Source organism: Oncorhynchus mykiss, chromosome 28, assembly GCF_057628025.1.
Source record: "Oncorhynchus mykiss isolate SJ-2025 chromosome 28, ASM5762802v1, whole genome shotgun sequence".
NCBI lineage: Eukaryota > Metazoa > Chordata > Actinopteri > Salmoniformes > Salmonidae > Oncorhynchus > Oncorhynchus mykiss.
The window spans coordinates 11,765,055-11,783,735 of record NC_143049.1 but is presented as its reverse complement, the minus strand read 5'-3'; the positions used below and the strand labels follow the sequence as shown (position 1 = coordinate 11,783,735).

Below are 18,681 nucleotides of genomic sequence, written 5' to 3'. Positions count from 1 at the left end.
GATGTATGCCAAGATATACCAGAGATAAGGAACTGATATTGCAACCACATAACTCAAACTCAGGTTCACCAGAATGAACCGGAGTTGTTTGAGCCCTCAAGTAATGTTCTCTGCTAATGATGATAATCTGTTTGCATCTGCCAATTTATTTCCTTTACAGTTCATCTCTTTTTGTCACGTTTTGAGGCCGGCAATTAAGGAAAATATGAAAGACTCAATCAAAGATGTTTCAGAACTGCTGTAGGCCTATTTATAGCACCACTACCTTCTGCCCAGTTTCCCTGATGTTGCTACTGCAAGCATGCTGTTTTTAACCATCCCTGTAACTGTTGCCTCTGTGGAGATATCGTTTTCTAAACTAAGGGCTCTATTCAATCCATACCACGAAAGTTTAGCTTTAAAGAATGATTGAAATGCAAAAGCAATGTTCCTACTTTAGCGGAGACTGCATTCACCTCACACGCATATTTCTTCTCAATCGCAAACTACCTTTACATTTATATCGCGGAATTTGTAACGCTTCATCGTTACAGATTAAATAGAGACCTAAAACTCATAAAGAACTACCCGAGAAGCATTAGGCTCTCGGTCTGATATGCGCGTTTGAACACCTGAGTAAGCTCTACTCATTGCGCTGGCGCAGTCATAGCCTTGACCAGGGCATTTGTTTACCGATATCCCATTACATTCAATCAGTTCAATTATTTATTTTTCAAGGCCTAAAGCACTTTGAGCAGTCACATTCTTGAAGCTCAAGAAACAAATACTTACCTTTCTAATGCAAATGGAAATTAAAAAGGTTTATGAATGACTTTTTTGCAGGGTTACCGTCAACATGATTTCTATATTAATAAATAAAAATAGGGAAGGCGAGTACGAGTGTAAAGGGCTACTAGGCACTATGGTGCTTATCTTTATTATTATTAAAAATAAACAATGTATCTTTGTGTCTTTGTGTCTTCGCCAGTTATATTCATTCATATCTCATGTGTCGTCGAATTAATCGCAGTTACAGTTACCTTGCATTGAGAACCTTGAATGAAACGATCAGGCAGGGAACGTACCACTTTTTATTTAGGGGTGTACGTGAACGGTTATTAAACAAATCCCTCACCAATAATCGTATGTCTATAAAAGCTGCATTCAGATATAGGATACAATTAATACAATACAAGACAACATGATACTATTTCATATTTACATCAGAAATGTATTTTCAGTCTGTCTACATTAAGCAATCGGTCTTGTGACGACAGCTCTCCCTCTACACGTGGTGGTTTCTCCCAAGATGATGTTGCAGATCCCTTTAAAATCTCTTGACCGCTGCCTCTGCGACGAAGTTTGGAGCAGAGCCGATCGGCGGTAATGAGAAACGTAGCTGGAAATGACAATCTTCATTTTTTTGCAGAATTGCTTTTGTGATTAAATGTATTGAACGAATTACGAGTTTGGAGTTGATAATATTATCTCAAACTGGACTAATTAATAATTCTGCTACTGAACTGTCTAATCTGAAGTAGGACGCATAGGCTCCTAAAACAAATCGCCATTGTGATCCCTTCACTCTGGTGCAAGAGAAAGTTGTATTTTTTACGCATCGTGAGAAAGGGAAAGGTATCCCACAAAACGATTAGGAATTTAAACGTTTGGAACGGGATGTTTTATCCCTCTTGAATCCTATTCTACGTCGAAATGGATCAGGCACCTCCAGGTATTTGTTGGATCTGTATTCTATTAAAATGCCTATCACATTTTATTAACCGCTTATGATAGAAAGTTGACATAATACCAGTTGTGCACACACAGGTGTCCACCCCCCCCCCCCCCATGTGTTTTGCCCAGGCATGCATAGCGCAATTCGCTGCTTGGCAATTACGTAATACTTTTGTCGTTGACGCGGTGGATTCGCTCATTCTCAGTCTTGCTTTGTCTTTACAAATATATATATCAAAATTAAACATGGTATTTGGGGTCATAGGGTGATTAAATTCTCTCTAACCTATTACTATGTTATAATAACGCGTTTTACCAGCGCGTAAACAATGTTGAGTGGAGAAGAAATGCCGCAATGAAATGACTGCTTTGTTCCCCTTTTTCTCTAGTCTACTGTAGCCGACCGTAGTTAATTCGTGCGCAACCACTGAAAGCCTACCAGACCAGACTAGGCAACTTGTCGCATGACTTACTTCGAAACTGCCAATGGATGGCTGTATGCTACTTGATGTGATATTGCATTTATTATTATCACATATTGTCATTTTTTTTATTTATTCAGCTGTCTCCGTGGGATTACAGTGAATGACATAGCCATAGCCTGTTTCGAACTGGCTGGTGTCAAATAAAGAGGGACAATTTCCAATGCTTCTTGAAGTAAAATAAAGAAAATATGACATATATATCTGGGCTTTTATGAAGTCTATTCTTCATATACTGTATTTGTGTATTACTTTACTTCATGACACCCTCTGGAGTGAGGGCTTGGGGTACAGTCACAAATCATACAGTTTAGGAATCCAGGCTTTCAGCTTTTGCTGCTACAGGTTCCCAAAATGCACGTTTGGCCTGTAGTGAAACACATCGCAAATATCGTCCTTCGCCTCAATATGGAAAGGTTAAGAGGGTTTTGAAAGACCTGCGGTAAAGAAAAATATAATACTTTTATAGAGGATCATAACTTTAGTGCCCTTCCAGAAGATGGATGGTTTTGGGGCAGTTGCGGAATTTGGACACAAGACAACCAGGGGATGTAAAATTGACCCTATCTAAAGTTATGACTACATTTGCACTTTACTGACAGAGTACAAATGTGCTGAATTTGCAGCATTTACATTTGGTTGCTTTAGCTTCTTTGTTGGTTTTTCAGACTTGTTGACAAATGTGTGAAATCTATTTCCCCTTGCAAGAAAAAAATACTAAAAGCCAACTTTGTGAGTGAACCTATGTTGGACATGCCTAGGCTTGTCTGGAGATTTGACAAGCTTGCAAAGAGGGTGTGTGTGTGGGGGGGGTTGTTGTGTGGGGGACCATTCATTTAAACAGCTGTGAGTCTGCCGGTGGTGATAGTGAGGTGACAGTTTATGTTTGCAGTTATTTCACTTCCTCTCAAACGAATCATTATCTCAGGAAACTGTCATCCTGATCACTCTCTTTCTCTCTCAGCTCTCCCTCCTAGGTCAACAAAGCCCATGACCTCCTCCATGAGCCACAACTGCCTCAGGGAAGCCCCAGTCTTTCCCCTGCAAGATGCCGAGTGGTACTGGGGAGACATTTCCAGGGAGGAAGTCAACGAGAAGCTCTGCAACACACCTGACGGTTCCTTCCTAGTTCGTGACGCTTCCACTAAGACACAAGGAGACTTCACGCTAACGCTGAGGAAAGACGGCCACAGCAAGTTGATAAAGATCTACCACCGCGAGGGGAAGTACGGATTCTCAGAGCCCCTGACCTTCAGCTCCGTGGTGGAGCTCATCTGGCACTACCAGCACCATCCTCTGGTGGAGTACAACGCTGTGCTTGACGTCATGCTCACACACCCCGTATCCCGCTTCCAACAGGTAGGCAGGAGACACCCACCCACACCTCTCATCTACCCTCAGTCTCAAGAATGTTTGTGTCCATTTTGAGATGGAAGTTTGTGAGGGAGTGAAATTTGCCTTTGGTTTCCTAAGTAAATGGAAGATAATCGTCATACACAGACAAGTAATTAGTTGTCTGCTGTATTACATTTGTCTGCCTGTCTGTACCCAGGATGAGCTGGTGGAAGAGGACAGTGTTGACGTGGCTGGCAGGAAGCTCCAGGAGTACCACAGTCAGTATCAGGAGAAGAGTCAAGAATTTGACCGTCTATACGAGGCCTACAGTAAAACCTCACAGGAGATCCAGATGAAGAGAACAGCGATAGATGCCTTCAACGAGACCATGCTGATCTTCGAGGAGCAGTGTCGTGAGCAGGAGCGTTACGGGGAGGAGTGTGAGAGGAGCAGTCGATCTGAGGGAACAGAGAAGGACCTGGAAAGGTGAGTCTGGCAAACTAAGGCAACAACATCGCTACGTCTCTCGACATGGAGTCTCCACATATGCTTATAGTGTGGATAGATAGATGTCTCTTTGTTGTTTCCTCCTTCCAACATGCATGCAGCTATGTTTCAGCTCAGTGGCTTGACCCATGACCCATCTTTTGACCCCTTATGACCATTGACATTTGCCCTTCCAGCTTCCTGATGAACTATGAGAAGCTGAAGTCTCGGCTGGGGGAGATCTACAACAGTAAGGTCCACCTGGAGCAGGACTTGAGGTCCCAGGTCCAGGACTATAGAGAGACAGACAGGAGGATCAACAGCCTCAGGCCTGACCTCATAGAGCTACGCAACATAAGGGACCAGTACTTCAAGTAAGTTACAATACTTCTATTCTATTCTGTTTTATTCCAATCACTGTTAATGAAGTAGCTTTTTTCAAGCCCTTCCCACTGGGCAAAAAGTAGTTGAATCAACGTTGTTTCCATGTCATTTCAACAACAAAAAAATATATGTGATGACGTTGACACAACATAAGGGAATTTTGTATTTTTTTTCAACAAACCTTTAACCTAAATCCAATGACATGGTGAAATGTTTTGTTGAATTCACGTTGGTTGACAATTTAACTAAAATGTAATCAAAACTAGACATTGAAATGATGTACCCAGTGGGTTGGCACAGACATTCATTTTTGGTCCCCTTGGTTTTTCAGTTGGCTGAATCACAAAGGTGTGCGACAGAAACGCATTAACGATTGGCTGGGGATCCAAGACGATAGCAGTGATGAGTAAGTATTTCATAGTATAGACCTGTAAATTCTGATAATACTTCGTAATTGTACTTCGTTTTTGCTTAGAGATGCTTGTGGTGCTTATACATGTTTAGAAATGATCAAATACACCTTTTTTTAACAGTATGCTCACTATTTATGAATGATTGTTATCAATGAAAGGTTTTTAACAATGTCCTCCCTGGTGTGTGTGCAGCACCTATGTGTTGAAGGGGGAACGGGAGAAGCTGGCGCACCATGATGAGGGGACCTGGTTCGTGGGAGAGCTGAGCAGGACGCAGGCTGAGGAGATGCTGATGGACAAACCCACCGGAACCTTCCTGATCCGAGAGAGCAGCAAGCAGGGCTGCTACGCCTGCTCTGTGGTGTGAGTGTTCTCTTCCTGCGAGAAATGAACATTATGTAAATAGCCATGAAGGAAAAGGAGATTAAGAAATACTGCTATGCCGTATGAGATGGCTCTACTTTTATATGCTCTTGTAAAGCAGTTACTTCACTTTGATGCATGTTTCAAAGCTTAGGGTCTGCTACACTGGTACTAACATATCTTTCTTTTGTAACCTTTCAGTGTGAATGAAGAAGTAAAGCATTGCATGATCTACAGCACGCCACGTGGTTACGGCTTCGCTGAGCCCTACGACCTCCACTGCTCTCTGAAGGAGCTCGTTCTGCACTACCGCCTCAACTCCCTGGCACAGCACAACCAGGCCTTGGACGTCCGGCTGGTGCACCCCGTCCACGTCACCCCTGTCTCGTCAGCTTCGCCCCGCACAGCCACAGAGGATTGCCTGCGACTAAAGACAGAGGAACACCATCTTCTACAGACTTCTACTAAACTACCCGCGGGACTCCCCGCAGCCGCTCCAGAGATGTAGACTAGACGGCTGTGGGACCTGTTTGCGCTCTGTAGCTATCCTAGTAGGACAACTTGAGGGCGGATATGCTTGCGTACTGACGCAACTTGAGGGGCAGATGTGTTTGCTTTAGTGAAGCAACTTGAGGGGGCGGACGTGTTTGCGTACTGAAGCTATTCTACGGATTTGCACTAGGATGATTCCAACAGATTTGTGAATGTGATTTCACTTGATTGGAACTTTGACCAGAACTTGAATGTCAGCTGGGACTTTGTTTTTTATAAGATTCTGTTTGCTATTGTTATTGGTTTGTTTGTTTGTTTGTTTTGTACCCATTTTTTCACCTTTTCTTTTATGGGATACCATTTGTTTTCATTAGTGGGCCTGGTCATCCAGTGGATGACTGACTACATGTACTATATCATAATATGTTTATATTTGTCAGGTGCTCTTTTTTATTTGGACTTCCAGGGCCCCATTTTGACAACACAAAGAACTGGTGCTAATATAAAATGAGACCGTAATACACCCAATACCTTGGAATTTCGATGTATTTTCAAATACGTGTTAATTGGTGTGATGTCCATGCACGGCAGATCATTAAAGTGGGTTCAGGATATAATGGTGCAGGAAAACAAGATGGCTGACTCGGTGGCGTAGTTAGCTGTGGTACGTACCAAACTCGTTCTGAGTGTTTGAGTACGTAGTCATGCAACTATAGGAACTGATGTAGCGCAATTTGACAGTAGCGCTGATTTTTTTCTGTTGTCAAATTAGAACCCAGTTATCAGTTGATCTACTGTACTGAATGTAGCATAAACAATTTTCAATATATTCTTAGAACAACATTCTACATATTGTACCCAATAACCAAAGCACTTGTTATTAGTGAGAAAATATGTGTCCCGACCAGAAAATTCCGTTTATGGTGATGGGGGGGGGGGGGGGAAACACACCACACATGTGCTTGATCAAAACATAAATGGACTGTACGTTATATTCTGTTACTCAAAGTATAAGCTTTTTGTATTTTTAGATATATTTTTTTTTCTGAAATATGCCACAGGAGATGAAAGCTTGAGGAAAGTGCAATCCAACAGTATTTGTAATGTTAGAATTGAATGATTATGATTATCGGGGGTCATCAGCATTTGCCATAGAAATGCACTAACTCTTGATTGGTGGCATTATTCATCTGATGATGTGACCTTTTTAAGAACGTTTTTGTGTGAACTGCCAGAGGTGCGGAAGTGTTAATTCTGTCTCTACTACTTGAACTGTGGCATTGCTCAATACAGGCATTGAATGTTTCCTCGTGACATATAGGCCTACATAGCTTAAGAGGAAAGGAATCCATGTTGTTCTTGGCACATTTGTCAAGTTTGAGGACAATAGACACTTTGTATTGAGATACTGTAAAACTTGTTTTTTTTTTGTGGTTGGTTCGATGGAAGGTGTTTTAGTCTCTCTTAAAAACTTGACGGGAGGATTGAGGAAACTCCTTGGGCGACGTTAAGCAATATGAGATTATTAAAACCTTTTCTTGCTGAAAGACAATAAACTGATGAGGGTTTTCCTTTTGTACTTGCGTTGTCCTTGTTCCACTTCTTCCAAGTGTTTATTTATGCAACCAACCAATGACAACACATTTTCTATTTATGAAGGATTTATGAAGACTTCACTATTCCTTTAAATGGTGCTGCCAATCCTTCTTTGTATGCAACACCTGAAACCAGTGAAATATCTCACCTGAGCAGCTGCTTAGGGACAGATCATCAACCCAGCCTCAGGACATCCTTTCACCCCTCTATAAAATCCTGGTGTGATGAGAGTGAGAGAGGACATAGGGACAATCGTTATCTTATTAGCCAATTGGCAATCGCTATTCCCGGGACCCCAGGTCCATTAGTGTAGGACCCAATATTTGATATGCAGTACTAGATGACTAAACAAGGGCCGCTGTTTTGAAGCCACCACGCCTCCATCTTGGAACTTCCCCACCTTTGTAAAAAATATTTTGGAATTTATTCATGTCTACATTTGTTTTTGCTGTTTATTCTTTGACAGACACCTTAATGCATACTTTTGAATTACATTGTCAGCATTTTCCTTACAGTATAATTACAACAAAAAAAATACTTAAATACATGTCATTATGTCCTTGAAACATTTAATGGAAATAATGTAGAATTCCATTCATTCCTATGGAGGACTGCTTCTTCTGGGGAGTGCCAATATGACCAACCAGTGGCTTCAAAGCCTTTCATTGGCCAATACATAGCATCAGCAATCCAGGGTTTATATTTTTTATAACGGAGGAAGACGCGAAGTGAGAGGATTTACTCCCAAAATCTGTCCGCGTGAGATAAACCCTTTTTTGTATGGCGTTCTATGAGAGAGTGTCGAATTACTTAAGGCTTATTTCATCGAATAGAAGTTTCTGAAGGTTTAGGCTGTTACATATGTACTGAAATAAGTAGATGCACGTGGCATTCTGGACTTTGTTGTGCCGTCGTTCACACGCATATCTGCCCTCTCATTGGCTAGGATGGTCCCACCTGATCTTACTTTTCTTCTTCACTCATTAGGAACACCCTATTTCCTTCAGAACAGCCTAAATTCATCGGGGTATGGACTCTACAAGGTGTCGAAAGCGTTCCACAGGGATGCTGGCCCGTGTTGACTCCAATGCCTTCCACTGTTGTGTCAAGTTGGCTGGGTGTCCTTTGGGTGGTGGACCATTCTTGATTCACACAGGAAACTGTTGAGCATGTTCATGACACACACAACTGATGCGCCTTGTACCTACTACCATACCCCATTCAAAGAAACTTAAATATTTTGTCTTGCCCTGCCCTGCCCATTCACCCTTTGAATGGCACACATACACATTTCATGTCTCAAGGCTTAAAAATACTTATTTAACCTGTCTCCTCCCCTTTATCTACACTGATTGAAGTGGATTTAATAACAAGTGACATCAATAAGGGATCAAAGCTTTCACCTGGATTCATCTGGTCAGTCTATGTGTCCACATCACCAACAAAATATCATGATCCAAACACACCGAGACAGTCGTGAAGAGGGCACAACAACACCTTTTCCCTCTCAAGAGACTGAAAAGATTTGGCATGTCCTTTCTCTATTCTAATTTGACCTGTTCTTGCCATAATATGGACTTGGTCTTTTACCAAATAAGGCTGTATACCACTCCTACCTTGTCACAACACAAATGGTTGACTCAAACTCATTAAGAAGGAAAGAAATTCCAGAAATTAACTTTTAACAAGGCACACCTTTTAATTGAAATGCATTCCAGGAGACTACCTCATGAAGCTGGTTGAGAGAATGCAAAGCGTGTGCAAAGCGGTCATCAAGGCAAACGGTGGCTACTTCGAAGAATCTCAAATTAAAAAAATAAAAAAAAAGAAAAACCTTTGAATGAGTAGTTGTGTCCAAACCTTTGACTTGTACTGATACACACATATATATATATATATATATATATATATATATATATATATATATATATATATATATATATATATATATATTTGTATATATATTTTTATTTTTACATACAATTAAGTATAATGATTATGGCTCTAGATTGCAGGGAAAAGTGGTTTTAGGTGTTTGAAAAATGCGAAATTTTCAAACTTATGGAAGCGGAACACTGAAAACTGTGTCAGTCAGCAGCATAGAGAGGACAGGACAGCCTTCTTGGCTGGATGGATGGACCAGATGCAGTGGCGTCTGTGAGCTGCTGACTCACTACCAGGGTGTGTGTGTGTCAGTGTCTGTTCCTGATTAGAAAATGGACAGTAGGCAATTCACAGAGACAGATTGCACAGGTTTACTTTGCACTGCAACACTGAAAGTGACAGAATGGCAGCTCTGATTACACCTCCAACTTAACCTTTGTCCTGTTAGCTGGTTTGAACTCTCTGACTGACTTGACCTGAAACTGTCTCCACCATAACCCTCATCACTTTCTCTCATGGTAATATTTGCAGATGTACATTCTTCCATTGATATTCATACTGTTTTATATACTGAACAAAAATAGAAATGCAACATGCAACAATTTCAATAATTTTACTGAGTTACAGTTCATATAAAAAAATAATTCAATTGAAATAAATAAATTAGGCCCTAATCTATGGATTTCATGTGACTGGGCAGGGGCACAGCCACCCACCGGGGAGACAGGTCCAGCCAATCAGAATGAGTTTTCCCCACAAAAGGGCTTTATTACAGACAGAAATACTCCTCAGTTTCATCGGCTGTCCGGGTGACTGGTCTCAGACAATCTCGCAGGTGAAGAAGCAGGATGTGGAGGTTTTAGGCTGGCGTGGTTACACGTGGTCTGTGAGGCCGGTTAGACGTGCAGCCAAAGGCATCTTAATGGTAGAGAAATGAACATTACATTCTCTGGCAACAGCTCTGGTGGACATTCCTGCAGTCAGCATGCCAACTGCATGCTCCCTCAAAACATGAGACATCTGTGGCATTGTGTTGTGTGACAAAACTGCAGAATTTTAGAGTGGCCTTTTATTGTTCCCAGCATAAGGTGCACCTGTGTAATGATCATGCTGTTTAATCAGATTCTTGATATGCCACACCTGTCAGGTGGATGGATTATCTTGGCAAAGGATAAATAATAACAGGGATGTAAACACATTTGTGCACAAAATTAGATGGAAATAAGCTTTTTTTTGCATGTGGAAAATTTCTAGGATATTTTATTTCACCACATAAAACATGGGACCAGTGTCACCCTAATATTTTGTTCAGTTTATATTACATTTTTTGTAATTTAGCACACACTCTTATCCTGAGCAATTAGGTTTAAGTGCCTTGCTCAAGGGGACATTGCCTGATCTTTCACCAAGCCAACTCAGGGAGTTGGTTACTGGCCCAACGCTCTTAACCGCTAGGCTACCTGCCACCATTTTGTCTATGCCATCCATTGCTGTCTTACAATCACCATCCGTCCTTAGAAAAAACTTCTGAGCAAGGAGGGCTGGAGAATGAATTACCTTTATAGTCACACCTAAAATACACCATCAAACCTGCTCTCAGGCGTTGGCAATTGAGCTATTCTCCTTCAGGTTTCCACAGCCAATGACGGCCCTCTTCCCTCTGTCTCCGTCTGCCTCTCCCATTCCACATCAGCCTGGTCCACCAATGAAATGGCGAGAGCTCACTAACTGGCAGCCAACCAGCAGCTAGTTGCTATGTTGGAGGCAGACTCTGTCGCCCAGTGACATTGACATGGTGATTATTTTTCTTTCACCAGCACAGGCTGCTGTGGAAAGCATGAAAGAAATTAGGTTAGGCATGCATACATTGTCATTTTGTAATACTGCAGAATCTTGAAGATCCCCAAACATTTAACTAAAAATGTCCCTAAATGCTTCCTAACATTCAGGCAATTTTAACACAATCACAAATAAGAATAGGCCTATCTTCTCTATACAATTTGTTTTCATGTCATTTCAACACAGTAAAATTTTTATTTTATTACCAGTAATTTTATTATATCCATGTGTGCTTTGATTTTGACTTGTCTTCTTAATTTTAGCCAGGCCTACTGCGTATTTTATCACTTCTGTGCACACATTGTTCCATTGCTGAACCGCCAGTGTTGACAATAATTGATCCTATTTATTTGGTATTATATTAGCAATTTGACTGTCAATCACATTCCTTCCTCGGGGCCATCACATAAACTAAATCTATAGCGAATAATTAACCGTTTATAAACTACTTAGATTCCCTTTATAAATGCAATGAAGTCTTGTATTTTCCCCATGTTTATGTAACCTTACATGGTTGTTTTTGGCCTGGCCTTTTTGGCAACAACTACCTCTGGCACCTCTGGTCAGGTGAAGTAATGAGGCCGAACATTCAGCCTGACGTCCAGCTGGTTCAGCGGAGTTAGCAGCAGCTGACTAACTGCCCTGTGCTTGCTAACAAACCATCCAGGGGGATTCTAGCAAATAAGATCTGTGGGAGCCAGTTTGGCAGCTAGGGTATCCATCCTTCACATACTGTCCTCCTCTAAATACGCCACCTAACCCGGCTTCTTCACTCACCCTCAACATATCATTTTATTCATTCATGTATTTATTTATCCAGGATATAGCCCTCTCTCAGTAGGCTAACAATTGCCACTGTTTCCCAAACAGGGAGTCCTCATTTCGATCCCACTTACTCTTACCTATTTCGTTTTTTTGTGCACATGCACCTTGTCTGACCTCTGATTTAACCTGCAGAACCCCAAGTAGCCCCAGCCCCCTCATAATCCTCAAAATCCAACTACAGTCAGCCGCATGCTGACTTTTTCTTGAGCAGATGGTCGGGGGGCGGGAACATAATTCTAAATAATAGTATATTTGACAAAAACGATGTCATTTCAAACCTTTTACGTTGGGATTCGATCACATCCCACTGGGCACACCATGTCATTTCAACGTGGAGAATTGGGTCATATTTGGTAGATACGTTGATCAATGAGATTCCAACCTATTTTCACTTAACTCAAAAAAACAGCCAAATGTTTGTTGAATTCCCAATGTGTCAATCACTATGCTTTCAACCATCTAAAAGCACAACCAAATTCCAATGGAAAATCAATGTCACAGATTTGGTTTGGTTGTCAACTAAATGTGTTATCTCTGCACTTTCAACCATTTAAAAGCACACCAAAGTTCAAATGGGGATGTCAGGTATTTTGTTTATTCATACAACAACTTAATATGTTATCACTGTGCTTGATCAAATAGCACAGCCAACTGACCTGGATTGCATTTAGTTGAGATTACATTGAAGTACATGGTGCAAGTGATCACTGTCATTTGAGATTCTGTGCAGGTTATTATAGAAATTGTGAAGATTTCACTGCGACCCTGAACATGCACGCTTTCTATGATCACATAAGAAGATATTTATTGTTACAGTAACCTCAAAATGCCCTTAAATGTACACAGAGGGCTAATATCAATAACATGCATGTCAATCTCCATGGCTGGCCCTTAAATGTACACAGTGGGCTAATATTAATAACATGCATGTCAATCTCTCCTGGCTCAAAGTAGAAAAGGCGGCGTGTTGGACTAGCAACCGGAAGGTTGCAAATCTGTCGTTCTGCCCCTGAACAGGCAGTTAACCCACGTCATTGAAAATAAGAATTTGTTCTTAACTGACTTGCCTAGTTAAATTTTTTTTTTTTTTTTAATAAAAAAGAGAGATTGACTACATCACTACTTGTCTTTGTGTGAAGTGTTGAAAACACAGAACTGTCTGTTCAAAAAGCTAACACACAGCTCAGACACCCATACATACCCCACAAGACATGCCACTAGGGGTCTCTTCAAAGTCTCCAAGTCCAGACAAGGCTTGAAAAGGATTTGCTAGTAGATTGTCGACTTGTTTCATGATGATGACTGCATGTCTAGCTTGTTAGCTAAGATTTTGAATGTATGATGTTGACATGATCAGACCATTCCAAGCTACTGTAGATATATCGTGATTTGACATAATTTTATCTGTGGCCAATGACCTTGAGCCGTCTTGGATGGGCACTTTTAATGTACATCTATGGCAGCACCCAAGGGGCTGGAATTTTCGAGCTCTCTCCGTAGTGTCCCAATAAGTGACAGACCACTGAGCCAATCACGACGCAACTAGAGAAAATTACCAACCTCTGCTGGCTGCCCCACCACTACAGAAAACACTGAGCTAGGCTGAAACACCTGCATTTTGGAGCTGCTTTACTCAAGAAAGCAAAAAAAGGACCATATTTGTATGTGGCTTTATTAACTCAAATTCTTTCTTTCTTTTTACATTGTTTGCAAACTGATATGTGACACGTATTAATGCCAAAATAACAAACAAAACAGGCAACCAAAAAAAAAAAGTGTATTTTGTATTTCTTTTTTAGCTAAACAGGTGGGGCTCAAAACAGGTGGCAAAGCCCCACCGGTCCTGAATGACGGGTCGTCACTGCTACTGATGGTATCCCCACAAGGTCAGAAAATGGGCTGGATTTAATATTAAGGAAATAGGCTACATGAGATGTAATAACTCACTGAATGGATATCAGGTGCAAATCATATACATTTAGTTTATAAAGGGCTTCTCTAGATGATGTGGAGAAGAAAAGATGATGCCAAGATGGATTTCCTCCTGAGGTAATTGAACCAATTTCTTGATCGTCTTGATTAATTGACCCTTTTAACCTTTGGGGCTTAAATTGAAAGAAGAACGGGTTTCAGACACTGAACATGGTTCCAGACAAAGTTCCAAACAATCAAATCATCCAAAAAAGAAAGAAGTAATGGCGTGTTGGACCAGAAATGTTCATTCAAGTCTCTGTGTCTATTTAACGACGGTCCTCAAGGTTTAGGTTTAATATTAACATTTTCAATTTGAGTCATTTATACAGGGGTTCCCACATTTTTTGCTTCGTGACCCACCAATTGAGGTGGCTTTTGAATTGCGACCCACAATAAGGGTTGAGGAGTGAAAAAACACATACACAATCCAAAGAAAAATATGTGAATAATATCCACTTAAGACATTGAATGTATAATTATGATATTATTTGTAACAAAGCAGGGTTTTTTTCTGGATAAAAAAGGGGTGTAGGTGATGGGCAAGGCCGTGGGCTGAACTCTATCTGGGCCATGGGCAGGAACATTTAAGGCCCTCATCTTGGCAGCTCAGTTTTAAAGCTAATATTCTGCAATTCTACACAGTTGCCATGGAGCAGAGAGAAAATGTTGCAGTTTTAATCTAATTTCCTGCAAATTCTACGTATCTTTTACATAGCTAATGCTGTGTTCTTTAGGCTCAAAAGAAAATCATTGAGAGCCTGGTTAACTAGCTTTTATTTTGGTGATTGTAAATTCTCAAAGATTACTTTACTGACTTTATTGTCCCCGGAGGGGAAATTTTGTTACTGTGGTGTATAAATACAGTAGACAACAAATTGACAATACAAAATTCATAACAGTTACTGTACATACAGTATATACCGATGAAAGAAGACTAGGCTGCTGGCCTTACTTGGTGGATTGGAACATTAACCCGAGCTGTTTAGGAGGGATATCACACCTTGCACAAATTATTGTCCAGTTCTGTTTTTCCTGGCAATGGGTGCCCTATATCTGCACCCAGAGGGGAGTAGTTAAAAGTACAGGTACAGGGGGTGGCTTGGGTCTAAAATTATTTTGTGAGCCTTGCTGAAGACCCTGACCTTAAAGATCTCATCCAAGCCTGTCTGTTTGACTCCAAGTACCTTGCTTACTATGGTGATAATCCTTCTCAGCATATTTTTTCTGCTATTGCCAAACGAACAAAAAATTAAAAAAGTTAAAATGCTCTCAATGAAAGATTTGTAAAACAGAGTCAGTATAGTACAGTCAATATCAAAATATCTCAGCTTTTAGAGAAAATACAGTCTCTGAAGCAGCAACAGCGCCTCTTCAACCTTAGGAGGCTCAAGAAACTCTGCTTGGCCCTTAAGACCTTCACGGAGAGCATTCTGTCGGGCTGTATCACCGCCTGGTACAGAAACTGCACCACCCGCAACCGCAGTGGTCTCCAGTGGTGCAGTCAGCCCAACACATCACCAGGGGCACACTGACTGCCCTCCAGGGCATCCACAGCACCCGATGTCACAGGAAGGCCAGCCACGCAATCCACGGCCTGTTCACCCTCTATCTCTTACATTTCGTAGGTATTTTCTTTGAACTGCATTGTTGGTTACGGGCTTGTAAGTAAGCATTTCACTGTTGTATTCGGCGCATGTGACAAATGCAAATTTATTTCGATTTGATCAAAGCTGGGACTGACAGACTGAAAAACAGCGTCTATCTCCAGGCCCCCGCCGGTACCCTGCCTTGCACCTTAGACACTGTCATTAGCCAGCTACCACCCAGTAAACTACCCTGCACCTTAGAGACTGCTGCCCCATGTACATAGAGTCACTGAACACTGCTCACATGAATAATGTTCACATAATGTTTATTGTAGTTAGAAAGAGATACAATTAGCATTCCTGCAACATTATTTTGTTGATTTTATTTGATTTGAGAAATTAAGCTAATTGATCACTCACTATATACAGTGCATTCAGAAAGTACAGTGCATTCAGAAGATATTCAAACCCCTTGACATTTTCCACATATTGTTACAACCTTATTCTAAAATGTATTAAATTGTTTTCCCCCCCCTCATCAATCTACACACAATACCCCACAATGACAAAGCAAAAACAGGGTTTTAGAATTTATTGCAAATGTATTCAAATTAAAACCTGAAATATCACATTTACATAAGTATTCAGACCCTTTACTCAGTACTTTGTTGAAGCACCTTTGGCAGCGATTACAGCTTCAGGTCTTCTTGGGTATGACACTACAAGCTTGGAACACCTGTATTTGGGCAATTTCTCCCATTCTTCTCTGAAGATCCTCTCAAGCTCTGTCAGGTTGGATGGGGAGCGTCGCTGCACAGCTATTTTCAGATCTCTCCAGAGATGTCCGATCAAGGTTCAAGTCTGGGCTCTGACTGGGTCACTCAAGGACATTCAGAGACTTGTCACGAAGCCACTCCTGCATTGTCTTGGCTGTGAGCTTAGGGTCATTGTCCTGTTGGAAGGTGTACCTTCGCCCCAGTCTGAGGTCCTGAGCGCTCTGGAGCAGGTTTTCATCAAGGATCTCTCTGCACTTTGCGCTGTTCATCTTTCCCTTGATCCGGACTAGTCTCCCGGTCCCTGCCGGGGTCCCGACCCCAAGGGGTCACCTCGGGGTCATGATAGGGGCTGCACCAAATTATTAATGTATTATAATAATTGATTATGCTTATATTGTGTTAATAGAAGGGGAAGAGGTATAAGACCCTCCCCCTATACTACATGTATAGGGTCATGGACCACAGATTAGCAATATATGCATTATAAGGTTTAATACTGTTCCACAGTTCTTCTCTAGTCTCTGCCTCTTGTAGAAACGGTCTGAGCAAATGTGTGAGCCATTGCAGTCAAAATAGGAGGTCTGTTGGAAAGTGTCTTAAGTCTTAAAGAGATACATAGACACAGAGTGTAAATAGATAAGAGACAAGTCAGACATACCACTGTAAGCCACACATGAATGGAACATTACTGCTGAGCCCTTAGAAAACACTGGACTTTTCTCCTGCAAGTTTGTATAACTGTATATGCAGGGGCTTGGTCTCATGAGTAGAAGGTGTTGACGTAGGCAGTTACACCACTAGGGGTCAACTGCAAGTATATTAAAGCAGCTTTGACTTTTATTTAGCAGAACTTACTCTGAAACATTTGTGCTGTGTTTCCGTTGTCAACTTCTGTCTGCAATTGCATTAATAAAGGTTTGATTGATTTACTTAAAGAAGATATTGTCTGACTGCTGATTTCACCAATAAGCCAATGACTGACAAGGAACAAGGAACAAGGAACCTACCAACACCATGCTTCACCGTAGGGAAGGTGACAGGTTTCTTCCAGACGTGACGCTTGGTATCCAGGCCAAAGAGTTTATTCTTGGTTTCATCAGACTAGAGAATCTTGTTTCTCACGGTCTGAGAGTAATTTAGGTGCCTTTTGGCAAACTCCAAGCTGGCTGTCATGTGCCTTTTACTGAGGAGTGGCTTCTGTCTGGCCACTCTACCATAAAGGCCTGATCGGTGGAGTGCTGCAGAGATGGTTGTCCTTCTGGAAAGTTCTCCCATCTCCACCGAGGAACTCTGGAGCTCTGTCATAGTGACCATCAGATTCTTGGTCACCATCGTGTTTGGCCGGGCTGCCAGCTCTAGGAAGAGTCTTGGTGGTCCCAAACTTCTTCCATTTAAGAATGATGGAGACCACTGTGTTCTTGGGGACCTTCAATGCTGCAGAAATGTTTGGGTACCCGTCATCACATCTGTGCCTCGACACAATCCGGTCTCGGAGCTCTAGGGATAATTCCTTTGACCTCATGGCTTGGTTTTTGCTCTGACATGCGTTGTCAACTGTGGGACCTTACATAGACAGGTGTGTGCTTTTCCAAATCCTGTCTAACCAATTGAATTTACCACAGGTGGACTCCAATCAAGTTGTAGAAACATTTCAAGGATGACCAATGGAAGCAGGATGCACCTGAGCTCAATTTTGAGTTTCATACCAAAGGGTCTGAATACTTATGTAAATATATATATTTTTATTTTATACATTTGCAAAAATGTCTATAAACCTGTTTTCACTTTGTCATTATGGGGTATCGTGTGTAGATTGATCATTAAAAATAATTTAATCAATTTTAGAATCCTTTCTAAATGCACTGTACATACTGTATTCTCGACATAGCTCATCCTATATGTACTGCTGTACATACCTTTTTTCTACTTATAAATTGTCCAAATTGTCTATACACACACCCCCATATTTATATTCCGGACTCTGACATTTCTTGTTTTGTTATTGCTCGTTCTGATGTTTCTTAATTTCTTGTTTCTTCTTCCTTGGGAGGGTATATTTGTGTATTAGTATTGTACAGTTAGACATTTACTGCACTGCCTGAGATAAAAACACATGCATTTCAATGCACTTGCTTTAACATCTGCTAATCTGTGTAAGTGACAAAATAAACTTTGATTTGAAGTCTGAATTTGGCCCTATGTGCATGAAGAGGCCATGACCTGCCCAGCTCAATTAAAAACACTAATTCTTCGCCCTGCCATTTAACTATCAACAGCACTTTCAGTCTTAAACAATAACAAACATAATGCAGATAGGGAGGGATATTGCAAACTAGGCATTATGACCAAGTGCTACTACATGCAGAATTATCATGTGTTAACTATGGTTGTGACCTGCATGTTGGTAAGCAAGCAGGCAGCAATGCAGGCTTTTGGTTCCAGCATCTTTGGGCCAGGCCCTTATTGCTGCCGATTGTGATGTTTTACTTGCACACTAAAGGCAATGCTGCCGTCTAGTGGTGTTGATATGATT

The 18,681-nt window shown here is 41.2% G+C and overlaps 1 protein-coding gene across 1 annotated transcript; it reads left to right on the top strand.

The window, feature by feature from the left end:
* Positions 1-1,272: 1,272 nt before the first annotated feature.
* On the top strand, positions 1,273-7,247 carry LOC110508523 (phosphatidylinositol 3-kinase regulatory subunit gamma). Its single transcript, XM_021589089.3, has 7 exons — positions 1,273-1,711; positions 3,160-3,554; positions 3,748-4,016; positions 4,214-4,390; positions 4,732-4,806; positions 5,006-5,176; positions 5,378-7,247. The coding sequence occupies exons 1-7, from the start codon at positions 1,693-1,695 to the stop codon at positions 5,682-5,684; spliced, it is 1,413 nt and encodes a 470-aa protein (XP_021444764.1). The 5' UTR covers positions 1,273-1,692; the 3' UTR covers positions 5,685-7,247.
* The last annotated feature ends 11,434 nt before the right edge of the window (positions 7,248-18,681 follow it).

What these genes read in the sequence shown, in the direction of transcription:
- LOC110508523 (XM_021589089.3), top strand. An exon ending in CCGTATCCCGCTTCCAACAG is followed by an intron (nt 3,555 to 3,747) that starts GTAGGCAGGAGA and finishes GTCTGTACCCAG; the next exon opens with GATGAGCTGGTGGAAGAGGA. An exon ending in TGCTACGCCTGCTCTGTGGT is followed by an intron (nt 5,177 to 5,377) that starts GTGAGTGTTCTC and finishes GTAACCTTTCAG; the next exon opens with TGTGAATGAAGAAGTAAAGC.